This window comes from Eleutherodactylus coqui, chromosome 2 (genome assembly GCF_035609145.1).
Source record: "Eleutherodactylus coqui strain aEleCoq1 chromosome 2, aEleCoq1.hap1, whole genome shotgun sequence".
Classification (NCBI taxonomy): domain Eukaryota; kingdom Metazoa; phylum Chordata; class Amphibia; order Anura; family Eleutherodactylidae; genus Eleutherodactylus; species Eleutherodactylus coqui.
The window spans coordinates 200,859,505-200,887,025 of record NC_089838.1 but is presented as its reverse complement, the minus strand read 5'-3'; the positions used below and the strand labels follow the sequence as shown (position 1 = coordinate 200,887,025).

Here is a 27,521-nt window from a genome sequence, read left to right as displayed (position 1 = left end):
GCTGTTTTGACCAGTCTGGGGTGATGGGACGAGTGGATGTATGAGGGAGCACACACAAGGTGACCTGGCTCAAGATGCCATCAACATACCACCAGTAGACGAACAAGCACAAGCATCTCCAACTTTTTTTGTCTGCCATCCAGAGACAATGGCACCATCGTTACAGGACCCTGTGTCTGTCAGAACCATTTCCAGGCGCTTGGCTGAAGGAATTTGATCTCTAGTATTACCTTTGATGCCCACCTAGTCGCCTCTGCCGTGGTATCATGAACAACAAAACTGGTCTGCTGCAGAGTTAACTGGGTTGTCTTCAACGATGAATCCAAATTTAGTTTGGGCACTGACTGACGTTTTCATACCCCTCCCTGCAGCACCACCTATTGGATTTCAAATTGATTCCTTCAAATCAATGTATGACTTTTTAACAAGTCTGTAAAACAATGATTGGGAATGGGAAACCAAGCCTGAAAACTATACGCAGACTGCTGTTTCGGGGGTAGGGAGGGGGGGGGGGTTCTGGCTTGGTTTCCTATTCCCAATCGGAGGTATTGTTCCATCTTCCTTATTTTCATAAAACGCAACAAGAAATGAACAAACCAATGATTTTTATGTCTGCTAAAACTGAGCGACGAACAAAAAATGACCAATTCTCATTCATTGGCTCATGTTTAAACTGAATAAGTATCGTTCACTTTAACAATTTTTTTTAACAATCATTATGACTAAATGCACCTTTATTCCATAAGGGGAAAAAAATGATCGCATGGATTGAAACCCAACTGTCAGTATGCTCGTATATACATTGGATTGTTTGCCATCTTGAATGAGGCCGTCTGCAGGATCCAGCACAATTGAAAGATGGGAAAAACAGTGAAGGTCATGCAGTTCTAAAGCAGAGCTGTGGGGATACCAGAAATTGAACCCCAATGTTCATAAAGTAAATGCATATCCTAGTGATATACTATCCCTTTCTAACATGGGAAGAGCCCTTTAACTATCCCTTCTAAATTCTATGGATAAATTGCGTGAATGTAAAATGACAGCAGAACAATTTATTTTAAAGTTGAAACTGTAATTTGACAATATTATGTCATTTTCTTTGTTAATGTGCAGTTGTAGAATATAAATATTGATGTTAAAAATGCCCAGTGAGGTAGATACATTGGGCAATAAAAAAGAATATTTGTACAATGCATTTTACAACAATTTCAACTGAAGCTCCACTTGAAGAGTGATCAGTTTGTGATCGGTGAACTGTAGACATGCCCCGGTCTTGAGTATTTAGGTAATATATTGGACATTAACTTCCAGATGGGCTGACCTGGCTGTGAGATACTGTAGACACCTCAGTTTTTTGGCTGGAAGTTGAGACTGAAGAATCATCAGTCATAGGTCTCCCACATACGGTCGCCATGATGCATCCTCGAAACTGAAAGAAATACTTTTTTAGAGTCTGTGTGGCATTTGTCTACAAACATAAAGCTGTACTAAGCAGTAGGAGAGTCTACATACCATAATGGCTAAATATGCATAGTTCTCTCTTAAGCAACACTCCATCAGCTGAATATAAACCATAATATTTATTTCATCTCCAGAATGGACAACTCGGACTTGCACTTTCAACACAGACATTTAAAAAGGCATTTTTTAAATAAATGTGTTAAACCAGTTTCCACTAAGTGTTTTACTTTATTGATGTTATTGTTGTAGCCAATTAACAATCATACAATCTTCTGTCTCTTTTTTATTTGCCATTAATTAAGCCACCACTAGGCTGGTGTTACTTTCCACTCCCCACCCCCCCAACAGCATTACCAATTGCTCCTCATCCTATTATACTACTGTAACTGCTTTGACACATATACTGTCCATTGCTCACTGGTCAAAGCCAAGAACTATACTTGCCAAGCAGTTGGCTAGTATGCAGTGCTTAACAGGGCTGGTTATAGCTTAGATATTGTGTTGACTATGTGGAAATATCCTACTCATTACCTGTTTGTTCATGAAGGAGTATATGATGGGGTTATAGACACAAGCACTCTTGGAGAAAAATGCAGGGATGGTTACAAGACGCAAGTCCATCCCATGGTTTCGGTTAGTCACCATGTACATGGCCATAGCCGCATAAGGTACATAGCACAGACAGAAGGATCCAATCATGACTATAACCATGCGAGAGACCTCTTTTTCAGCCTTCTGGGTGCTGGCAGACTCCTGCTGTTGTGCAGCAACCTAGAGGGAAAGAACAACAAAAGTATTATAGAAGCAAACAACACCCAATAGTACTAGGATATACAAGAGTGAAGATTTATCAAGAAGTCATAAGTAACATACTCATACGGGGTTCTGAAAACTATATAGGGAGCTTTAAAAAAAACAAAAAACTGTAATACAGCTGATGTGCACCTAGAAATTTTTCTCAGATCTTCATAGACCAATACAGATTACCATTTTCTAACAACAGCCCCACATTCATCAGAGTTAGCCTGTGTTCACACCACATTTCAGTGTGTGCCCAGTCATTCCATTCCTGGGATCCATCTACATCCCTGAAAACAGCATTCAGATGGAACCCTGGAAGAAACCATAGACTTACAAAAACTTAATAAACTTACTAAAGGCCCATTTAGACACAACGATTATCACTCAAAATTCGCTCAAAAGCCATCTTTTTAGAGATAGTCGTTGGGTGTAAATGTGCCCATCTTTCACTGTTCTGCCGAACGATGAATTTCAGTTCTGCCTGAAATCCATCATTCGGCAGAACAGCTGATAAGCAGGACCGCACGCTGTGCTCTGCCCGGGGAGCACTGAAAACATCTGATTACATTGTCTCGTTCAGAATCGTGTTGAATCATGGGAATCCAAACAATAATTGTTCTGTGTAAAAGCACCCTTAACCTGCACAATCTAATTTAACTTGTTCACTTTAATATTAGGGCACAGACAACATTTAGTGTGAAATAGATGCAGGATTTGTCCACTTGAACTATGTTACACATTAGCTAATTGTGGCATGTGAGTAATGTAATATAACAGTCTGTGCAAAGGTTGTCCATTACAATGTCAAAATGCTACATATGGCAAAACCCCCCCACAAAAATACAAATAATTTCAAAATGTAATGTTTAAATAGGTTTTCCGTCATCTTATAAGTTTTTGCCAGCAGTTTACAATGCAATAAAATAACAAAAGGATTAACACCTTAACAGTCTTCTGCCACTCCAGTGCCAATGGTTTCCTGGTACCCCACCAGTATCTATTTACCAGGCTCCAGCAATGACTCGGACCTGTTGACATGTCGACCAGTCAACACCATTGCGGTAACTGCTACAGTTAGTGATTTGCAGCAAGTCACATGTTGTGTCAATGTGTCATTACTAGAGCCAGGTAAATAAAAAGAAAAGGGGGAACCCTGGAAAATGTCGGCACAGAATTGGCAAAGTATTACTTCTTGTGTTATTTTATAGCATTGTAAGCCACTTGCACAAATAAAAAATGCATGGGGTGGACAAAACCCTTTAACCCAGTAGAGAAAGTACACAAAAAACACAATAAATTGTACAAAAGTAGGGCTCGTCCGGGATTTGAACCCGGGACCTCTCGCACCCTAAGCGAGAATCATACCCCTAGACCAACGAGCCATATAGTAGTAGGACTTTCTATGACTTTCATAGCGTACAATAATAACATCTGGATGCCACATCAGCATTTCAAGCACTATGCTTTTCTTTTTTTCCTTTCCAGAGGAGGTGGATACTTTGTACACTCTCAGACATAACCCCTTCCAGTCTGTACAAATGTAACTAAAAGCTCTAGTATGGGTATTATATAGTCTCAGCTTAACAAAGCTAGAACAACTGAGAGGTCCAATGTATTTTTAATCTTTATTTATATACGGCTGACATATTATGCCGTGCTGCTCTACAACCACTGCTCAGGTCCTTAGCTTTTTCCATTAGTATAGTGGTCAATTCTACTCCAAAGACCTTAAGCATATAGCTTTTTTTTTAATCATTAAGGCACTTTTACACAGTTATGATATCAAGAACTAATCTATTTGGGATAAAAATACAGATTTAGCATAGTAAAATAACATTAATGCTATCTTCATAGAATCTACCTGTCGATAAGGTGGTACTTTACCACAAATTGCCTTATCCTACATTTCTTTGATAAAGGGGCTGTCCAGTTACAAACTATTAATGGGCCTATCCACAGGATAGTTCATCAATAGTAGATCACCGGGAGTCTGCCATCCAGAATCTCTGCTGATCAGCTGTTTTCCAGACTAGTTTGATTGTGCACTTAGCTGATTTCTGGTTTGGAATTGCAGACCACCTTGCCATTGAAATGAACAGGAACTTTGCCTGTAATGCCAAGCCTGCTTCCTGCAGAAATTAGCTCAGTCCACAAGCACACTGGCCCAGTAAACAGCTAATTGGGGTGGGGTCCTGGGCAGCAGAACCTCACTGATCTACTATTGATGGCCTGTCAATAGTTTGCAAATGAACAACTCCTTTAAATCCATCTGACGTTAAAGATTTTAGCATTAGTGGAATTATCCTTCATGTATGGTAGGAATGCCCAAAAATGAGACTCTTTTGGCAACATTTCTGTTCTGTAAGCCATCTCAACCTTTGGAGGTACTACCCAACAATACCATTTCCAATGTTTCCAACCTTTGGAGCTACTACCCAATAAAACTATTTCCTATGTTCCAAAATAGATTTGTGTCTTATGTTTTGAGTGCCAGAAGCACATGAAGCACTCTACTGTAAACCAGATTTTTTCAATCAATAAGAATATGATGTCAGGAACCTAACAACTATTAGGCTGCCTGTCCACTGGCGAGGCGGAATATCACTAGCGATATTCCACTGCGGGGGAACAGGGAGAGCCTTTGTGAGAGATCGGCTCACCATGGAGAATCGCCGCAAATCACAGCATGCCGCGATTTGAATTTGCAAGCAGACAATCGCTATGATTCTCTGCTTATGGACGTCGAGCTGCGCTTTTCATAGTTAAGTCTATGTAAAGCGTTCACTGCGTTACCCGCGGCTGGATTATCGCCGCAGATAACACAGTGACATATCGCCTGTGGACAGGAACCCCTACTGTAGCAACCACTAGTGATTGGGCACATAATATCCCAAACAGGAGGTGGCAATGCAATAACAGAGTTGAAGTTTTGTTATGTCGTTATTGTGATATTTGAACAAATTGTAATCATTGTCAAATATTTCACATCAATTTGTGAAGGGGCCTTAACAGTTACAGAAAAGGCATGCCAAGCAAAAGGGTCTATAAATTAGGCAGTGTAAGGCAAAGAATACTTGAGCATCTTAGGCCACCTGCAGACGGGCGGAAATTCCGCCGCTGGAAGCCTGCATAGGATTGCGTTAACAAACACAATCCTATGCAGACGGCCACGGTTTGGCCGCGCAAAATCTCGCGTGGCAAACAAACCGCGGCATGTTCTATTTCTGTGCGGGGCTCGCGAAACGTCACTCACCCGCTGCCGGCTCCGGTCTGCGCATGCGCCGGCTGCCCGGCAGCCAGCACATGAAAGATCCGGAGCTGTGGGGCGCGGGTGAGTACGCGCTGCTCTCTGCAGGCACTCGGATCCGGTCCCGCAGCGAGAATTCTCGCTGCCGGATCCGACCCGGCCGTCTGCAGGCAGCCTTTGTCATTGTCAGCTATATTTTCCTGTGTTTTGGGCTGGTCAAAGGAGCTTTCACAGTATACTTCATCACAGTTATAATAGATCAGTATGTTTGAAATGTTTCAATGGAAAAAGTTTGGTACCATGTTAGCCAGTTTTAAAAAATCCTACTATTTTGTATCTGCAACTTTTATGCTTGCTGACCGCAGCATGTCCATTTTTTTTTCTGCTGCACCAGCTGCAGTGGAAGAGCGAGTGGCCGGGCTGCTTCAAAGCCACCGCGGGTTTTGAAGAAGCGGTTCTTTTGGCGGAAATCTCGCGGTTTTTTGCTGCGGCCAGACCGCGAGATTTCCGCCAAAAATCCGCCCTGTGAGAACCCAGCCTTAGTGTATATTAGTGCAGCTAGTTTTGTCTCTAGGAACAACAGTACCTCTCATGTTATTACGTTTATTGAATAGATGTAACTTGCCTTCTAACAAGTGCTACATTCCCACACCAAAGTAAGTACCTTCATCTCCACCATAACGTGTACCTGACTTTTCAGATCTTTCAGAAAAAGTTGCCATGTGTGCTTATGTAGGAAACAACACTAAATCTGGTCATTATCCGGCCAATTGTATCTGACGGTTATTGCAATTTTTCCCTTCTGCAGGCTGTATAGCTAATTTTCAGTTCTCTCTGAGCTTGTGGGAGGGTAATGCTGTTATGCTGTGTTCTATACACTTCATATAGAGAAAATGGCAGATTCTGCCCTATAACTATATGTAACACACGCACATAAATATAGTCAGCATGGATAACACTACAAAAGTATTGAGCAGTGTAGATGTGATTTCAGTAGCTGTTATAGAGTAACTAACTCATCAGTGGCAGCAGCTATAGGTATATGAGTCTCCCTCCCTTATCTCCATAGACCCTTAGGCCTGATGTCCACTTGTAAATTGTTATTTTAAATCTGCAGCGTTTTTCCTGCATGTGGATCCGCGCCCCATAGGGATGCATTAGACACCCGCAGGTAGTTAAATACCTGCAGATGTCATTTTTCCCTGCAGACGTGGATACACGTGCAGGAAAAAATCCGGACATGCTCCATTTGGTGCGGGTCTCCCGCGCGCACGGCTCCCACAGGCTTCTATTGAAGCCTATGGAAGCCGTCCAATCCGCGGGACACCTAAAATCAGAATATACTAATCTGCTGCGGGCCGTGCCTGTCTTCCCTTCTTCCCGGCCGGATCTTCTTGCTGTGGCCCGGCGGATGTGCCCGGCACACAGCCGGCGTGCCGAGCACATCCGCCGGGTCGAAGAAAGAAGATCCGGCTGGGAAGAAGGGAAGACACGCACGGCCCGCAGCAGGTGAGTATATTCTATTTTCAGTGCTCATGTCCGCGGGGCAGGAGGGACCCACTACGGATTCTCCATGGAGAATCCGCAGCGGGCCTGATTTTCCCCGTGGACATGAGGCCTTATGGGCAGCATGAGTCATTACCATACTCCACTTCCTGTTCTCAGTCCTGTTATCTTTGTTTCTAGAAACGGACATCACTTGACAACAGGCAGTGGACAGCAAGTTAGGAAGAATGTAAACTGCTAGTGGCTAGCATCTTAAAGGGATTTTCCAGCAAAAAAAAAAAATACATATTTAAAGTAAATCAAGTTGTTAGGACTTTTGCTAGTTATCACATTGGCTATTGCATGAGTAAAAGTTGTTTTCTAACTCAGTGACCATTTAATCCTCCTCAGACTAGCCCTATATATCATCAGGTCAAACTGTCTTCATAGGTTATTAACTTTGTTTTGCTACTTCCACTTAATTCTGCATTTCAGGCTGGCATGACTACAAAGCCAACACATCTAGTTAGAAAATTCTACAACTACATTAATAATTGAGCCTTCTGCATTACAGTTCTATCAGTAATAAACTTACTGCCCGCAGTGCTCCCAGCAGCTGTGCATATGAGAAGCAGATGAGGGTTAGTGGAACGACGAAACAGAAGATGAATATAAACCAGGTGTAATATTCACTGCGATACTTAGTGCCAACTGTGTACCAGTCTGGACCACATGAACACTGTAAGCCTTCGGGCAGAAACCTGGGTGGGAAAGAAATGGAAGATGGTCAAACAGAGATAGTACTATTAAAATTAAAATAATGAAAAAAGGGAACAATGTCAAATAGCTAACATCTCATGCATGGTCTAAAACGTAAGCTCTAATTGTAAGAAAGGACTCCTTTCAGAAAATATTAACAACTGTGTATGTCCACCTCCATAAACCAATTAAGATATATATATATATATATATATATATATATGTATACTCTGATCAGTCATAAGATTACAACCCCCTTGTCTTATATGTAGTCTCACCTTGTGCTACCAAAACAGCTCTGACCGATTGAGGCAAGGACCCCAGAAGAATTCTGAAAGCGTATCTGGCAACAATACATTAACAGTAGGTCCTTCAAATCCTACAAGTTGTAAGGTGGTGGAGAAGCTCTCTGTCAAAGAACAGCTGCTCTAATGGCTGGAGGCAGGCTGCACCCTCTCCATGATTTAGGTGGTAACAAGTTTAGTGCTTAACCCCTTAGTGACCAAGCTTTTTTCCGTTTTTCGATTTTGGTTTTTTTCCTCCCCCTTTTTAAAAAATTGTAACTCCTTTATTTATCCATCGACGTCGCTGTATGAGGGCTTGTTTTTTGCAGGACAAGTTATATTTTTCAATGGTGCTATTTAATGTACCATATAATGTACTGAGTGGAGAGAAATGGTAAAAAATGAAATTACGCCATCTTTCGGTGCGTCTTGTTTCTACGGCACACAAACTGCAATCAAAAATATTCTATGGGTCAGTACAATTACTACGATACCAAACTTATATACCGTATATACCGGCGTATAAGGCGACGGGGCGTATAAGACGACCCCCCAACTTTCACCTTATACGCCGGTATACAGTGGAGAAAAAAAAAAATTTCATTACTCACCTCCCCCGGTGTTCTGTCGCGCTCCGGCAGGATGTCGCTCGCTCCTCGTCCCCAGCGCAGCATTGCTTTCTGAATGCGGGACTTGAAATCCCCGCTTCCAGAAAGCTAATACACACGCCGGCAGCCATGACATCATTGAATGCCTGTGATTGGCTAAAACGCACGTGGCTTCAGCCAATCACACTATTCAATGACATCATTGAATGGGTGTGATTGCTAACACGTGCGCCTTCAGCCAATCACAGCCATTCAATGCTGTCATGGCTGCCGGCGTGTGTATTAGCTTTCTGGAAGCGGGGATTTCAAGCCCCGCATTCAGAAAGCAATGCTGCGCCAGGGACGAGGAGCGAGCGACATCCTGCCGGAGCGCGACAGAACACCGGGGGAGGTGAGTAATGAAATTTTTTTTTTTTACACTTTTTTTTTTTTGTATTACCGGTGCATAAGACGACCCCCGACTTCAGAGCAGATTTTTCGGGGTTCAAAAGTCGTCTTATACGCCGGTATATACGGTAGTTTTTTTTTTTTTGCTGTAGTACTTGTATTTTTTTCAAAGATATTTAATTTTTAAAAATTATTTTCTGCCTCCCTCTTCTACGCGCAGTAGCTTTTTTATTTTTCCATCAGCATAGTTGTGCGAGGGCTCATTTTTTGTGGGTCGTCCTGTAGTTTGTGTTCGTACCATTTTAGAATACATACAACTTTTTGATCACTTTTTATTGCATTTTTTCTTGGAGACAGGGTGAACAAAAAGCAAATTTCTGGCATTCTTTTTTTTTTCTGACGACGTTCATTGTGTTGGGTAAATAATGCGTTACTTTGATGGATCGCACATTTACGGAAGCAGCTATATCAAATATGTTATTTAGATTATTTTATTACAAATATTGCAAAAGGTTTTTTTTTCTACTTTTCTTTTAAGTCCCTGGAGGGGACAATAACTTGCGATACTTTGATCGCTCCTGCAGTTTAATGTAATGCCACAGCCTTACATTATACTGCTCTTGGGCAGGCAGTCTATCAAGCCACCCCACGGGAAGGGCTTGATAGGCATTCTGCCGTGACAGCCATGGGACCTTTCAGAAGGGCCCCGGCTGCCATGACACCCACATAGCTCCCATTATTATTTAGAATTGACAGCGGTATTTATAAGGTTAATAGCTCAGATGAGCGGTGCAGCTCATCGGTGCTGTTGCCGCTGGGTGTCGGCTGCAAGAAACAGACGGCACCCATGATGTATGAAGAGAGATGGCCATGTGATCTCTCTTAATACATACACTGCCGATACAGGCCGTCAAAAGGTGTATTGGCGGTCACTAAGGTATTAACTATCCTGAAGATCTGGCGGCAATATCACCAGTGACAGAACCAGTAGGCGGGAGTACTATTAACGCACTGGGATGGGCAGCTAGTTGTGGTGCAGTATAAAAATCAGACAAGTGGTGGAGGCCACTGAAATAAAGTGTGGAGTGGAAAGCATAGAAGTCTGCTTACCTTACTAGGGGCCTCAGAGAGTGAACGAGAAAAGGGTCGGACTAAAGGCCGGCTATGGCTGCCTCCACAGCAGGGGAAATGTAAAGACCCAGCAGAGAGGGGCAGCAGAGTTGGACCAGTGAAGGACCTGATTTTCGCCCCATCTGACTAAGCCGGTGATCACTCAACAAACAAGAAAACGCTTGTCTATTGGCTCACTGGATTGTTGGGGACATAAAAGTCCTTACTCATCTGCTCCACAGCCAACTCACCAGAGGCAGGCAGACACAGTTTACTGGCATGGTCAGTACCAGTAGGCCTTGGAGTCATGGCGGCAACCATTGCAGGGCCAGTACAGCAGCAGGCGGTCTCCTCATGTTAAGGAGCTGCCCAGAAGGAGAGAACAGAAAAGGCCCCATAGTCCAGGTGGGCTGAAGTTGGGCGACAGGCTGAATTCCTGGGATGAAGTACCCCACAGCTTGCGGCAGAAGAGACTCCCTCCTTGCATTGCTGGACATTTCATCGGCGGTGAAGAATATTCACCATGAACGATGCAACAGGGGAGCAAGGCAGCAAAAAGTTTTTGTTTAGCAAAAGAGGGATTCGACTCTCGGTACCATATGAGATAAAATCCCTGGCCAGAGAGAAGGTAAACTTGTGTTAGTGTAAAGGGTTAATATGGTGCCAGTAACTTTGAGCAAGGCCTTGCAGGAGTTATTTAAAGTGTTAATGCTGATGAAAAATGTACCTGATGTGATATAATAGAGTGTAATGTATGTGACTTGTCTATGACACAGATTGTAAACGTGATGACTATTAGGCAGAAAAGTGCCATGGAATCTGAGCCTTTAACCCCTTAAAGGGGTTGTCCCGCGAAACAAAGTGGGTCTATACACTTCTGTATGGCCATATTAATGCACTTTGTAATGTACATTGTGCATTAATTATGAGCCATACAGAAGTTATAAGAAATTTTTCACATACCTGTTCCGTTGCTAGCGTCCTCGTTTCCATGGAGCCGTCTAATTTTCAGCGTCTAATCGCCAAATTAGACGCGCTTGCGCAGTCCGGGTCTTCTTCTTTTCTCAATGGGGCTCCGTGTAGCTCCGTGTAGCTCCGCCCCGTCACGTGCCGATTCCAGCCAATCAGGAGGCTGGAATCGGCAATGGACCGCATAGAAGCCCTGCGGTCCACCGAGGGAGAAGATCCCGGCGGCCATCTTCAGCAGGTAAGTAAGAAGTCACCGGAGCGCGGGGATTCAGGTAAGCGCTGTCCGGTGTTCTTGTTTAACCCCTGCATCGGGGTTGTCTCGCGCCGAACGGGGGGGCTGTTGAAAAAAAAAAAAAAACCCGTTTCGGCGCGGGACAACCCTTTTAATGACATGGCCTATTTTGGCATTGAGGACCAAGCGATTTTTTGGTATTTTTCCATCTCCATTTTTCAAAAGCCATAACTTTTTTATTTTTCCGTCGACGTGGCCATATAAGGACTTGTTTTTTGCGTGACGAGCTGTAGTTTTTATCGGTGCCACTTTTGGGTACATAGATCATATCGTAAATGTTTTTAATTTTTTTTTATGATAACAGGGAGAGAAAACGCATCAATTCTGCCATAGATTTCTTTTTTTTTTTTACAGCGTTAATCACGCAGCATAAATGACACACAAAATTTTTTCTGCGGGTCGGTACGGTAACAATGATACCAAAATTGTTATATTTTTTTAGGGTTTTTACACTTTTTTGCAATAAAACCCCCTTTTTTTGGAAATCTTTTTTTTTCTCTATAGCTGCATTGAAAGTCCTGTAACCTTTGTATTTTTCTATGTACGGAGCTCTATGAGGGCTTATTTTTTGCGAGACCAGCTGTAGCTTTTATTGGTACCATTCTGGGGAATGTACGGCTTTTTTGATCACTTTTATTGCATATTTTGGGAGGCAAAATGCTAAAAATTAGCATTTTGCCTCTGTTTTTTTAGCGTTTTTTTTACGCTTTTTGTCGTACAAAATAAAAAGCGTGTTCAACTTTTTGTACACGTTGTTACGGACGTGTTATTAACCAATATGTGGGATTTTAATTTTTTCCCCCTTTTTTATGCTAATATTAGAAAAAGCATAAAAAGGGGGTTTTTGAACCTTTTTTTTTTACATTTTTCTTTTTTTTACACTTTTCTTTTCTTTTATTTACACAATTTGAGTCCCTCTGAGGGACTTGCAGCACTGTGCCTATGATCGCTGTTATAAGGCATGGCAGAGCTACTGCTCTGCCATGCCTTATCGCTTGTACAGCGATTAGGCACAGGCAATACAGGACGCCAGTGTCTGGCGTCCTGTTTCCATGGTGACAGGCCGGGCTCTCGCGATGACATCACGAAAGCCGGCCGGAGACACAGAGCGAGTGCGATCCCTCTGTGAACTCTTTCCCTGCCGCGATCTACTTAGATCGCGGCAGGGAAGGGGTTAACAGCAGGGGGCGCATCTCCGATGCCCCCCCGCTGTTGCAGCGGGACGCCGACTCCCGCTGCGGGATAGCGCGGGATCTTATGTGATCTCGCGCTATCCCCAGGACATACCGGTACGTCCTGTTGTGGGAAGTACCAATACGTCCTGGAGCGGGAAGGGGTTAATGGTAAGTATAATATATATACCATAATATATATACCCTCAGTTATATATACCCTCAGTTATGAGGGTTAAGCATCTGACCTTGTGCTTGAGTTCATTTCAGGGTCACATGAGATCATCCTTAGAAGATCGTATATGCCGTATTACCGTATATACTTGAGTATAAGCCGACCCAAGTATAAGCCGAGTTAATAAGTTTTACCACAAAAAAAATGGTAAAACTTATTGAATCAAGTATAAGCCGAGCTATACTCGAGTATGTACTAGGTTAAAAAAAATGCAATACTCACCCCTCAACCGGCATCTGTGTCCCCGACACGATGGTCTCCCTGGCGGTACGGCAGGTTGCTTGAGAACTCTCCCCACTGTCATCTCCCTGCTCGGCTTTGAATTCCCCCACCGTCAGCGCTGTGTAAGTAAGAGCTGTGATTGGATCGAGCGCCAGCCAATCACAGCATATACCTACACAGCGCTGATGGCGGGGGAATTCAAAGCTGAGCAGGGAGATGACAGTGGGGAGAGTTCTCAAGCCAGGGACACAGACGTAGGCTGGGAGGTGAGTATTACGTTTTCTTTGTTGTTGTTGTTGTTTTTTTTTTTTTAACTTACTTGAGTATAAGCCGAGGGGGGGGGCTTTTTCAGCATAAAAAGAAGTTCTGAAAATCTAGGCTTATACTCGAGCATATATGATATTTGCCCTGGTAACAGCTGGCCTGACAACAGCATCCGAATGGCCAGCGCATAAATGGAAGGAAAAAGAGGAGCAGAATTGCTGGCCCAATAAGAAGGACTGATTGGCTAGCTGTAAAACAGGGGGAGGGAGCTGTTCTTTAAGAACCCTAAAGATCAGTGATACAGCAGCAGTTAAAAAATCAAAGTTAAAGCTCTTCCGCCCTCCCCTTTGATTAAGAGTGTGGTTTTGGTGGTATTAATTGATTGGTTGGGATGGGAACTTGAGTTGGTAGGACTCATTTAAGTTATTACAAAGTTGATGGTGATATGGTGGCTGGAGTTGGTAGGACGAGGCCCTCATAAATTATATGGTTACTTCTGTCATGGTGACCAAGTATTAGTTTGAATTATTACATAGTGATTCACTATATTGATTTATTGGAGGGAAAACTCCCCAACTGAACACTTTAATAAAATACCACTGACTTCTATCTCCAAAAATGGTATCTTGTGTTTTTTATTCAATGAAGCTGATTTAATTAGATGTCAATAATGCATAAGATCATATGTTATGGCACAATAGGGAACGTGTGACCCTATCTAACAGCTACTGATCTATGATCAGAGCCTGGGATTCAATCAATATTCTAATTAATATCCCTGATCCCACTTTTCATTTCTTATTAGTCTAAAGGCAGTATATACAAAGGATATATCATCTCCTCTATACCTTTATTCTATACTCTACATTAGAGCCTTTCTATACTATCACACCAACAATAGCTGACAGAGGCTTCCTAATTTCTTTGTGCCTCAGATCACTACTGTGGCACTTTTTTGAGGCGCTTTTTTGAGGCGTGGCAAAACATTTCTGCTGATGCTGTCAACTCTAACTGACTAACTCATTTAACCGCTCCTGATGAACTACTGCTTATACTAGTAGGGAAACGCGTTGAGCGTTAACTAAGTCACTAGAGAAAATTACTCACTTTCTCGAGTGTACATGAGTGTGTGATATTCCCGAGCAAATTGAGGAAACATCACTGTCTCCCCAATTATATGGGTTTTGAGTTTTTCAATATCTCTATTAAACTCCAAGATCTTCATCTACTTTGAGCGTTACTACTATCATTCAGAAACTGGAGAGGGTCGCCACATAGATATATGAGATTTTGTGATATTTCTTCATATACTGGAGTTCAGCAGTGTTGACTATCCAACCTAACCAACTTCTGCGGTCATCCAAAGCAACTTAAACACCACGCTTTTTCATGGTAATTTTACCTGAGTGGTGACTGGCTCATGTATCGATACTTGTTATTGTATCCAGCCATATTATCACAAACTGAGAGTCTCTAATTATCTCGCATTACATCAGCGACTCCTTAGTCTCAAGTATATACAAGTCTAGTCTGGGTGCTATTACCTCTTATCTACCCACTTTGACTACTGTGTTCTCTGTCTACATGTATGTCTTGTTTGTCTTAGCCCAAGTCATTTTAGAATATTTCTAAATAAAAGTTACATTTTAGTTTGTCTCTCGCTGTGAAAGGAATAGGGAACGTGTGACAAAGCAGTATGTAATATGGATTTGAGTAAAGTCATGTAACGTTGTATTGAATAGCCAGTATAAAATGTGATGATTTCCATGACGTGTATATGCGTTTTGTAGGTAAAGATGCTGCTCCTACGGGACACTTGAAGTTGAGTCCTATGGCCATAGTAATGATGATGTATATATTCAGTGGTTATACTGCAGTAATGAGAAGTTACTAAAAGAGGAATTTGACTCCCTAGTAATCCGGTTTCCTGGAATTCTCCATGACAGCACCACCTGAGATTGCCTCCTCCTGATAGGACAGGAAAACAGAGAGGTTTATAGCAGCCATCCCCCTTCCCAATGATTGTTAATAAATAGACATGGGTAGGAACTACATTTACAATATATACATGTTTGTATGGGAGGAAATATATGGGTGCTGTCATGAAGACTTTCAGGAAACCGGATTACCAGTCAATGCAATTCCTCTTTTCCCCAGTTGTCTCCACGACAACACCAACTAAGAAGTACCAACGAAACCAATTTAGGGGGGAGTACTGCAGAAAGGACTTTACGTCCAAATACCAGGTCTTCATTTGAACAAACATTTAGCCTGTAATGTTTGGTCAAGGTATATAATTTCTTCCACACAGCCGTTTTATATATCTGATCAACAGAAGTTAAGGCCTGTTCTGGTAGAGTGAGCCTCAAGACCTTTAGGGATTGGTTCATTAAGGGCATATAAAGCATTCAATGACAGCCAGATAGATCCATCTCGAAATACGGCTTTTAGCCACTTTTTTCCAATGTTGCAACCCAAGAATTGAATAAATACATTTTTGTCATGCCTCCACTGGCTTGTGGGTTCAATGTACTGGAGAACTGTTCTTCTAACATCAAGGCAGTGGAATGTAGGTTCGTCACTTTTCAGGTTATGACAGAAGGAGGGATTTATGATATCCTGAGATCTATGGAAAGATGATGCTACCTTGGGTAAAAACGAGTGGTCTACTTTGAATACAACTTTATTCTCAGTGACCCCTACAAAATGGCTCCTGAATTGACAAAGCCTGAAGCTCGCTTATTCTTCATGCTATGCTTATGACAACTAGAAAAATCGTTTTTAGTGTTAGAGCTCAGTGATAGAATCTACAGGTTCAAAGGGAGCCAAAGTGAAGGCTTTAAGGATCCAGTTGAAATCCCAAGATGGAAATGGATTCTCAATTCTAGGTTTTAATCTGTCTGCCGCTTTATGAAATCGAGACATCCATGTGACCTCTGAGACTGTAGTATTGTAAAAACCACTGAGTGCTGCTATCTGGATCCTTAATCTATGAGGGAAAAGGCCTATGTCCAGTCTGTCTTGAAGAGAGTCAAGAATTAGAGATATGTTTGGAGTTGAGGGTTGGAACCTTCTTTTGCCACAGCATGACGCAAAATTTTTCCATACTTTAAGGTAAATCTTGTTGGTAGTATCTTTTCTACTAGGCAGCAAAGTTTGGATCACGCTTTCTGACAGGCCCTTCCCTATGAATACTGATTTTTCAGTATCCATGCTGAAAGATGAAGGCTTGATATATTTTGATAGGTTAATGGACCCTGGGTCAATAAATCTGGAAGGGTTGGAAGATGCACTGGTTCCTGGATGTACAAGTTCTTCAGAAGGGAGAACCTGGGCCAAAACAGGACTACGATAATCAAAGGAAATTTTTCATGAAGAGATTTCTGGAGGGACTCTCCATTTGTTTATTAGGCCTTGAAAGACTTCATCAGGCAGAGACAATTACCCTGGATCCAGTATTTGGCGACTGAGGAAAAACGCCTTTGTATTAGAGTTCCTTGCTGATATTGACAGAACATGTTGCTTCGCCCAATTGCATATGTTTTACATAAGGCTCTTTAAAGAAGTATGTCTTATTCCTCCTTGGTGGTAAACAAAAGCTACAGACATGATATTGTCTGAGAATATTCTCAGGTGCCGATTCCTGGTTATGTCTACTGACTGCTGAAGGGTTTTCCATATTGCAGAAAGTTCTCTGAAATGTGAAGAATGAAGCTTGATGCTCTGAGACCAAGTTCCTTCATTAAAAAAGTCTTCCATCTGAGCCGTCCAACCAAAAGAGCAGGCATCCGTTGTGCTTTGAATCATGGAACCGTGAAACCAACTGATCCCCCTTGTCAGATTGTTATTCGATAGCCACCAGCATAGTATTTACTGTATTCCCTTTCACCATCTTTTTTTTTTTGTATCATTGCTTTTTTTTATTGAAAATGTGTTGAAATACAATCATTGTAGACATCAAAGTACATCTTTCACCATCTTTTTGTCTGCTTATTGTCCCATAGAGAAAGAATTGCATGCTGGAGTGGAGACTTCTTGTATAAAACTGGGCCCGTGCTACTGCTGGCATGCAGGAGGTTAGTTTCCTTAAAAGATATATAGCTGATCGGATAGAACAAATCCTCAGTTTCAGAAAAGTTTTGATCTGAAGCTGAAGGTTTTGTATTTTGTTTGCAGTTAAAAAAAAGAACAGAATTATGCAGAGAAAAGTCTTTCTCTGACTGGGAGTCGTTTCCTATTTTTCCCAATTCATTATCCAGCCTAGAGAATGAAGAAGCTGGATGGCTATCAGTAGATGGGAATTTAAAAGCTCCTCGGCCTTGGCTATAATCAGGATGTCGTCCAAACGTAGAATTATTATAATTCATTTTTTCTTAGGATTACAACTAGTTCCACCATTATCTTCATAAAGATATGGGGAGCGCTGAAAGGTAGCCATTTAAACTAAAAAAGATGTATTTCTTTTCCCAAAGATATTGTAAAGCTGCGGACTTGCTGGGATTTGGAATGGATTATGATATTTAAAGTCCAGGCATTTTCACAGAGCCAAGCCCATTTCTCCGAAAAACCTGTAACCTTGCCCCATACTGGAATGGCATCATTGTTTGGTCTCTGATCATCCCTTTGAAGAGAAAGTCTCTTCCTCTACCTTTTGAATAACTCCAGCATCCTGTTTTGCCTTTACCTCTGCTAGCTTCTTGAGTTTGCCCTGAGGTACGAAGAAAAGCTTTCTTTCTTTGTGGTCTTTCTTCAGGAAGACCTCTTTTCCTAACTGAAGCCTTTTTGAAGAATTTATCTAATGCTGGTCTCACTTGAATGGTTTTCAATTGCGGATTCCGCGATTCCCATTCGCGCGTATGATACTCCGTAATACACAGGCATTCAAATGCATCGACTTTTGCAGTTTCGCTCACACTTGCAGGTCGGAATTGCAGATTCCGCAAGCAGAAGAAAAATCACAGTATGCTCTATTTCACCCCGGATTCCATGTGCATGAGCTCCATTGATCTCTATGGATGCTTTCAAAACGCAGTGCATGCGCAATTACATTCAGGTTCGTATGCATGTTGCTAGGAGACCAGATAAAAAATTGTTTAACCCCTTAAGGACATGGCCTATTTTGGCGTTGAGGACGCAACGATTTTTGGGGGATTTTCATCTCCAATTTTCAAAAGCCAAAACTTTTTTATTTTTCTGTCAACAGGGCTGTATGAGGGCTTCTATTTTGCGTGGCGAACTGTAGTTTTTATTGGTGCCATTTTTTGGGTGCATATAATGTATTGTAAAACTTTTATTGATTTTTTTTTCATGATAGCAGGGAGAGAAAACAGATCATTTCTGCCATTATTTTTTTTATTTTTTTTTTTACAGTGTTAATCATGCAGCATAAATGACACCATACATTATTTCTGCTGGTCGGTACGATTACAATGATACCAAAATTCTTTTTTTTTTAGTTTTTTCCACAATAAAAACCTTTTTTTTTGTAAATTATGTTTTTTTATAAATCGCTGCATTCAAAGTCCTATAACTTCTTTAATTTTTTTTCATGGATGGAGCTCTGTGAGAGCTTGTTTTTTGCGTAATAAGCTGTAGTTTTTATGGGTACCTTTTTGGGGTACATACGGCTTTTTTGATCAGTTTTATTGCTTTTTGGGGGAGGGAAAATGAAAATAAATAAGCATTTTGCCTCAGTCTTTTAGTTTTTTTTACGCTTTTTGCTGTGCAGGATAAAAAGCGTGTTCAATTTGTTTCGCGAGTCATTACGGATACGACCATACCAAATATGTGGGATTTTAATTTAAAAAAATTTTTGCGTACTAATAGTGGAAAAAGCACAACAATTTGGGGTTTTTAAACTTTTTTTAACGTTTTTTTACATTTTTACACTGTTTTGATCTTTTTTTTACACTATTTGTGTCCGTGTGGGGGACTTGTACCATAGCAGCTATGATCTCTATGATAAAGCATTGCAGGACTTCTGTTGCAGCGGGAGGCCAGCTATCAGTAACAGTCAGCTCCCGCTGCCAGATAGCGCGGGATCTCTTCTGATCTTGCGTTATCCCCAGGATGTAACTGTACGTCCTGTTGCCTGCCTGTTGTTAACTACCCTGCCAGGACAAACAGTTAAGCCCTGTGGTGTTAAGGGGTTAAAGAAAGCAGGAACTTGTGGGCAGACAATGCAGGACAGAGTCTGGGGAGTAATACACCCATCCAGACTGCTGTCTGCAAGCCCAGAGAGCAGTATCCCGTTCTGAAGGCATGGTTCTCAGAACAACTCTCAGCACAACAAAAGCAAAGGAGAATGTCACCTCAGTGGTCGCCTGAGTGTTAGGCCGCCTGCAGATGGGTGGGTCGGATCGGTGAGGATTCTCGCCGCGGGACCCGACCCAAGCGCCTGCAGGGACCAGCGCGTACTCACCAGCGCCCGCGGCTCCGGCTGTTTGATGTGCCGGCTTGCCCCGCACAGAAATAGAGCATGCCGCGATTTGTTTGCGGCGCGAGATTTTGCACGGCCAAATCGCGGCCGTCTGCATAGGATTGCAAGCGGCTTAGAAGAGTGTTTCCTGGAAGTTGGGCAACTTTCTGATGCCATCCCCTGCTTGCAATCATTCTTATGCGTGGACAATATGCTGTACATCCGCTGTACATCCGCGTGCAAAACCATACGCATACACAACCATATGCAATTTACTTCAGCGGTCATATGCAGGTCTTCCGCTGAGGATATACGCTCGCAGAATCCTACCCGTTCACTGCAGAATCACTGCAACGCTCAATAAACCAATCACAACCATTCAGTGCGATAGCTGTGATTGGTTCATTGAGCGCTGCAGTGATTGGCTGAGCCACAGCGCTCGAGAACGAATCAGAGACAGCACTTCTGAGACGGGGTATTTAAACCTCCAATCCAGGAAGTGCTGCCTGAAGACTTTAAACAAGTGCCTAGGACCTGCGAGGAGAAGTGCGTCGGAGCGGACAGCATCTGTTAGGTGATGTATTGTGTTTTTTTTTTTTGTGAAGCAGCCAGGGCTTATTTTCAGGGTAGGGCTTATATTTCAAGACCCCCAAAAATCCCAGCAAAAGAGCGCTACAAGGTGGCGGGACTTTGTGGTGCCACGTGCAACATTGTAGCGACACAAAATCACGATACAATGCAGCAACATCACACAGACCACAGATGTGATATCGCTGCGATTTTCTCGCAGCAATATCACTGTCATCTGTGTGAAAGAGGCCACATTTGGTATATGCTGGAGGTTATTTTTGTCATACATGATGCACATTCTTTGGCCTGGTTTTAGCAGACCCAGCCAAATTCTTGCTATTCTTGAACTTATAAAAAAAAGAATAGCAGTGGAAAGAATCAATGCATATACTTAAAGACATAGTTTGCATGATGCACCCAACGGCCTACTTACAATATCCGGGTTTGTAGACATTTCTGGGTTGCCAGATACTGGAAAGCATTGCAGGCAAACTGTCCTATCCAATTGGGAGGGGGCAATCTCAGGTGATGCTTCTATTGAGATGAGTGGGGAAAGATGCTTATAGTTATATGAAGAAGTGATGAAATGCCATGTGCCTTACTGCTGTCAGGAGGAAGTAGTGAAGGAACCAATGTAAATGTTGGCAAAAGTGATGAAAATGTGTAGCTCTAAGACAACTATTGCTTTAAGTAAGAGAGTTTATGCTACCCGTTTATTACGCTCCTATGGAGCATAACCTGTATATTATACAGCTGTTTAGTAAAGTTATTTTTATAATAAGTAGAATGTGCCGCCTTTGCCTCCATTTGTCATCACTGTATATTCCTGAACCTGTGTCCCACCACCACGCGAGACCGGTTACATGGGAACAAACTATAGTATAAACAATCCTTTGTCTCTATACTACCAATGTGAACGACAAAAGTTACTCAGTAAGTGCTTCATTGCACCGGCAATCGCGATTTTGCCGCAAAAAAATCGCGGCAAAATTGCACTTTTGCTCATGAGATGTCTGAGCATCAGCGATGTTAGTTCTTGCAAAAACATCACGGCCACTTGCGGTTTTCTCGCTATGGACAATAGGAGTTTCTAACATTAAAATTGCATTGCATGAAAATCGCAAATTCGTGCTTTGCAATGCGATAAAAAGGAGGCTCCATAGGGAAACATGGGAGATTAAAAAAAGAAAGTGCACATCACAGAAAGATAGGGCATGACGTGATTATTCCCCCCCACAATATTCCACAATGAAAACATCGCAAATGTGAAGGAAACCATTGAAAATCATGGGTTTCATAATTCTGCATTTTCACTCACTCTCTCATCACTCAAAAAATGTGCGATTTTCTCACAATGAACAATAATTTGTTCGCTTATTATTCATTTCATTCAAGCATGAAAATCATTGTTGGCTCATTCGCTAACCCTTCGGTTTAAATACCTATCATTCAGTCATTCTCATACACTGGTACAGAGAATGTCAACGACTAAACAATTTATGAGCGAACGAGCAAACAATTTATCTGCCTGTATGAACAGGCTGCATGCACAAACTCTGACATTGTTCTCTCGCGTGAATGATAAATCACTCATGCGGGAGCCCGCAGCAGAATCTAACCCTGACAGCGGCCAGGGGCCGCGCGGAAATGTTTAAATCTGCATTGCAGATTGTCTGTACGGCTCGCTGTCAAACATGTGCAGTAGTGTTTTGTTTTTTTTAAATACAAATTTCTGTGCCAGCGCTAGGTGATGACGTGGGTACCCAAAACCTATCCACAATGTCAATTGCGGATGGGCCGCAGGCTGAACGGCTTCCACTGACTTCATTGGAAGCAGTCCGTGCAGAATCCACACAAAAATAGAGCATGCTGCGGTTTTATTTCCACGAGTGGAAATTGGAATTGCTGTCTGCTCATGTGAGCGGACATACTAATGCTCTATTCTTGTTAATGGATGCGGAATACCGCAGATTGGCTGCACGGGTGATGATCGCGGATTCCACAGTCAAAATCCGATCGTGTGAAACCAGCCTTAAAGCACCTTAACTTTTAATTTTGGTAAATCCCTTTCAATAGAAATTAATCATTAGAAGACTCTTAGTGATATTCATGCATAAAGTTTAGCAAATATAAAAATGTAAGCTGTAACAAGAACATTACTTCTGGTTGCAATAAAACCACTTTCTGCTTTCTTTATACATTTCTTTACTGATTTCTTTATACATCAAAAATTCTGATAGAATTATAATTAGTTCATGTGTAGCGAATCTCCAGCACAATAGAAGCCTGAGGAACAGAGTATAAAAGAGCAGGCACTGCTGAGATTCGAACTCAGGATCTCCTGTTTACTAGACAGGCGCTTTAACCAACTAAGCCACAGCGCCACACAGTCCGTACCAGCGTCTCTTCCTACTTACTCGCACACATGACGAACGTTCTATAAATAGGTACTTGTTGTTCTGCAGGCTTCTGCGCGGTCATTGTGACGTCATCTGTAGTCATGACGACCTCTGTATGACGGAAGGTTCTGTTATCACGTACATGAAATAAACGGTTACCTGCTCCAACCAAAGAACGGAGGGACAGACACTCCAATGCCAATGAGCCAGGTGCACAGGACGACCGCCATGGCGTGTTTCGAGCTGAAGCAGAAGTTCCCCATGGGTTTACAGATAACAATGTATCTTTCGAAAGCCAGAAATGCGAGAGACCAGCCGGTGACCAGACCTGAGGGAGAGAGGAGCAAGGAGTGAGCCTCACCTGTAGCGCTGCACTAAGTATGGGGCTTTTACTCTGAAATGACGCTGAAAGAGCCTTCAACTGTGCGAGAGTCCTGCTGTGTGATCCCGGGTCACTTGTCATCAGTTTATTTATAGTAGATCTTTCTTGAAAAACCACCAAAACGTCTCAAAAAATTATGACCACCAAATATATCACCCCACACGTAAACATCCCCCCAAACTGTGATGGTGCCCTGTGAAGCCGTTGCTCTGGGCACACGATACTCGGGGCAAAATCATTGTGACTAGAGATGAGCGAACCTACTCGTTTCGAGTAATTACTCGATCGAGCACCGCGATTTTCGAGTACTTCCGTACTCGGGTGAAAAGATTCGGGGGGCGCCGGGAGGCGTGGCGGAGCGGGGGGTAGCAGCGGGGAACAGGGGGGAGCCCTCTCCCCCCCCCACTCCCCGCTGCAACCCCCCACTCACCCACGGCGCCCCCCCGAATCTTTTCGCCCAACTACGGATGTACTCGAAAATCGCGGCGCTTGGGCGAAAAAGGGGGCGCGGCCGAGTAGGTTCGCTCATCTCTAATTGTGACCATTGTCACAGCTAGGTTTGGGTTAATGAGTATCTGCACTTTTTAAAACGTTGACATGTGAGAACGACATTATGTGGGGGTATGGGTGCTGAGACGCCGCTGATGGTGCAAATGAAGGGGTTGCTGCACCTATCCAAGCATTACACCCTTTCAGCTGCCTTCACTGCCTGTCAGCTCCTCTCGATAGCAGAAGACGGATGCGTAGAAGTCTATAGAAGATGTCTATAGAAGTCTATGCGTTTTGTCTTCAGCTGCTGAAAGGAGCCAACTGGCAACGAAGACGGCCAGAGTAGCATACCGGTCAGGTGGGAGCAGCAGCCCCTTCATTTCAGCTATCTGTGGGGGGTCTTAGCACCCACTAATCAAAACTTTTGACATGTCAAAAGTTTTTTTTAAAACGGCAGTTAGTGTCTAAGAGTGTATTCACACAAATGATTTTCCCGCCCGAGTTCTGTCTGATTGCAATATGAATGGAAATGTCACGGGAAATTAATCCATTGATTTCAATGGGTTAATTTACATGCGCAATGTTTTTTTTTTTGCTTGCACCAATAGTTCAAGATTAAAAATCGCACTTGCAAGTAAATGCAAGTTTCAGGCGCGTGCAATGCGATTTTCTACAATTAAAAATACGTGCAATTTTCATGCTTGTGAAAAATGCATGAAAATTGGAAGCGCAGCGATGCAATGCATCTCTTTCGCAAAATGCATCACAGGCAAAAATTGCTGGTTTACAAGTGTGATATCGGACCGACTTTCTCAGACCAATATCATACTCGCCTGTGTGAACACACCTGAGGCTGGAATCACACATGTAGTGTTTGATGTAGTTCTTCAGCCAAACACAGCAGCGGATACAAGAAAGGGCTAATGTCCACGGGCATTTTTTCACCGCGTTTTCCACACGCATGATACATGGTGAATGGAGGCAATAAAAGTCAATGGACTTTCAATCTTCCATGCACACCAGCATGTGGCACACCATGTACATACGCAAGAGAAATAAATCGCAGCATGCACTATTTCTCTGTGAATGATACAGAGCCCTTCTTTGGGCTCCGTATCGATACGCTGCCCGTGTTGTCAAATTCCCAGACATTCGCAGTGCATAGCCAGCCCATACACGGTCTCTGCCAGCAGAGTGAAAGGGCTGTGTATGTGTAAAACGCAGCAGGAGACCCGCACAATTTTATGCATACACCTGTCGAAATAAGCCCAAAAGAGGAAAACTATCAGCCTCTTGCATTTTTTTAGTTCTGCCCCTAGCTTTGTCACTAAGAACTGCAACACAAACTGCATGTGTGCTTCCAGCCTTGTGATGGTTGAGGAATGGATGAGTGGAGATTGTGGGTTCTCAATTAGTTTTCAGGTCTTGGGGGTTCTGCTATGGGTTGTGTTCTATTTAATGGCCTTCATACACATCCAGTAGCTTTCGGCTAAGTATTCTTTTAGCTGACAGCTATTTCTCTTGGCTCCCCTGAACACACATAGGCTCAGTTTGGCCGAACATTCATGAGTGTTGTGGAGAAGACCAGTCATCTTTGCTGGGGAGGGGGTGAGGCGAGGGGGGAAAAATGATTGGGTATTGAAACTCAACATTCCCAATTCTTCTCTACCCCAACATCATCTGTCAGGAGAAAGATGAGAGGCCCCAATATGCATTCAACAGTCATCGGTCAGGACCCGATGACCAAAGTCTAATATGTAGTGGAGCCTTAAAGATCAGAGTTGTGTAGACCTCTACCCCATCGTTTTGTCTTTTCCACTTCCTGCTATCATATGATCTCAGATCAAGCGGCTTCACCTTTCACCTGTTTTTTTTTCAACTGTTCATTCTGCTGTTTCTGCAGACCAGGCCTTATTAAAACTAAACTATAGCATCATGACATTATTCATGTTGCAGCCAATACCCAACAAATTCTGGCTCATGTTTTTTTATAAGGTTATATTCATATGCTGCAATAGAAAATAAGTTCCCTTCATCTGAATAGGGTTGTTTTAGTGGAAAGCACAAGGATTTCCATAGGGTCCATTCAGATGAATAAGATAGTCAGAATTTTTTGCGACAAATCTGTGGCATATGAATCTATCTTTAGGGTTCAGGGTGGTGGAGACATACGTCTTTGGCCATATGGGAATGTTAGAAGATCTGTTTTTCTAGGACAGTAACAGCCAACCTGTAGATAGATCTCCAGCAGTTGGAAAACTACTAGGGAGCCACCGATTGAATACCCATGCCCTAGGATGTCCCAGGCTGAACAATGTGAAGCAACGGTATGGCTAAAGCATTGAATGCTGCTACAGTGAGGCTTCAGTAAGTAGTCCTAGGTGTACATCTCTTCAAGATCACTAACTACTTTGGCCTTGTTTGGTACCAATAGTGCCACCACCATGACCTATATCTGCGATCCACAAACTGTGTCACTCTACTTCACCTTGCCTCTGCAAAAGAGTATCAGGTGAAAGAAACTGAAACACAGAGACTTCATTATGTATATGAAGAATTGTATCAAGGTCTACTAAAGCCGAATGCAGAGTCTTACCTGAGAGCGTGCCAACAAATGCCTCAATACCACAGGCGATCTTGCCAAAGACAAAATATCCCTGGCAGCTGGAAACAAAAACAGTAAAAATAGAGAAGATACAGATGACCAGCCCGGCCACCGAGATGTTCACTAGGATGTAGTTGAGTGGTTGCCGCAGTTTCTTGTATTTTACTGTCACCAACAGCACAACAGAGTTTAAGGGTGTACCGATGATGAACACCGCACCCATAAAAATGGCTTGTAGGGTGAATGCCCATTTTGGTGCAATATGGTATTGAGGGCCATCCCAGGGACTTATATCAGATATATTCTTAAAGAGGTAGAAATCTTCGTCTCCCAACATCCCACCCTTTCTATGTATACGTGATTATCCTCGAGTTGCCCCGTTGCACTGTTTTATAGGGACTATTCTCTGTACAATCCTTTTAAGTACTCATCAGGATCAGCCAATAATCCTACTCGCCCTGAAGGATTTATGGATGTTGTGTTCTTAGCTAGATGTAAAATTACAATTAATTCCTGCTGGAGGGCAGATTAGGATCGGGAGCCATTAATGGGAGTAAAGTGTTTACCAGCCATTTGTACTCCAGTTTTTGGGATACAGAGAGAATTGCAATATTGTATAAACCATTTTAATACGCAGTGTATATAGGATCAGGCATAAGGCTGACTTCACATCTGCGTTGGAACCGTTCCAGAGGTTCCGTCAGAGATCCAGCACAAAATAACGGAAGAGATAGTTCTGCATGCAGCGCTTTTACTTTCGGTAAATTGCCGGGCACTTGCAAACCAAACGGACCCTATTATAGTCAACGGTGTCTGCTAGCCGCTGTTTGGTCCCATCATAAGATGGACCCATTCGGCCAGGGGACTCCCCTTTCCTGCTCCCTGAACGGAGCAGGAAAATGGAATTCCCAGCGCAGATATGAAAGCAACTTAAGTTTTTAACATACAATAATCAATACATGTATTGATACCCATTTTTGGGGGTGTATTGTGAGACCTCATACTCTCATTGAAGCCAGTGGGATCGCAATGAGACTCACAGGTTGCTACGACTGCGACCCACAGATTTATTATATGTATTTGTATTTCTAATGAGTTGATGACACTTTTATCAATACATATATTACATTCTATGTTTGTATCGGTAAATGGGGGTGCAATTTCACATCTGCGCCAGATCCAGCGCTAGATCCGGCTTGAAATGCCAGACAGAAAAGTCCTACATGCAGGACTTTTTCATCCGGTAAATTGTGCAGAAGACAGGAACCAAATTGACCCCATTATAATCAGTCTGTTTGGCAACATTTGGTTCTGTCATAAAACAAATTCATAATGGAGCAGGAAAACGGATTCCCCAAATGT

The 27,521-nt window shown here is 42.6% G+C and overlaps 1 protein-coding gene and 2 non-coding genes across 3 annotated transcripts; all 3 read right to left on the bottom strand.

The window, feature by feature from the left end:
- Positions 1-1,051: 1,051 nt before the first annotated feature.
- On the bottom strand, positions 1,052-26,496 carry OPN1SW (opsin 1, short wave sensitive). Its single transcript, XM_066589930.1, has 5 exons — positions 26,151-26,496; positions 22,843-23,011; positions 7,590-7,755; positions 1,993-2,232; positions 1,052-1,429 (listed from the first exon to the last, which is right to left on the bottom strand). The coding sequence occupies exons 1-5, from the start codon at positions 26,494-26,496 to the stop codon at positions 1,301-1,303; spliced, it is 1,050 nt and encodes a 349-aa protein (XP_066446027.1). The 3' UTR covers positions 1,052-1,300.
- Positions 3,573-3,644, bottom strand: TRNAP-AGG (transfer RNA proline (anticodon AGG)). The gene has a single exon. It is a non-coding gene; the product is annotated as a tRNA-Pro (tRNA).
- Positions 22,595-22,668, bottom strand: TRNAT-AGU (transfer RNA threonine (anticodon AGU)). Its single transcript has one exon. It is a non-coding gene; the product is annotated as a tRNA-Thr (tRNA).
- Positions 26,497-27,521: the final 1,025 nt, after the last annotated feature.

What these genes read in the sequence shown, in the direction of transcription:
- OPN1SW (XM_066589930.1), bottom strand. Translation starts at nt 26,496, where the DNA reads ATGTTGGGAGACGAAGATTTCTACCTCTTTAAGAATATATCTGATATA. An exon ending in CCGTTCTTTGGTTGGAGCAG is followed by an intron (nt 7,756 to 22,842) that starts GTAACCGTTTAT and finishes TTTCCCACCCAG; the next exon opens with GTTTCTGCCCGAAGGCTTAC. An exon ending in TGCTGGGAGCACTGCGGGCA is followed by an intron (nt 2,233 to 7,589) that starts GTAAGTTTATTA and finishes CTTTCCCTCTAG; the next exon opens with GTTGCTGCACAACAGCAGGA.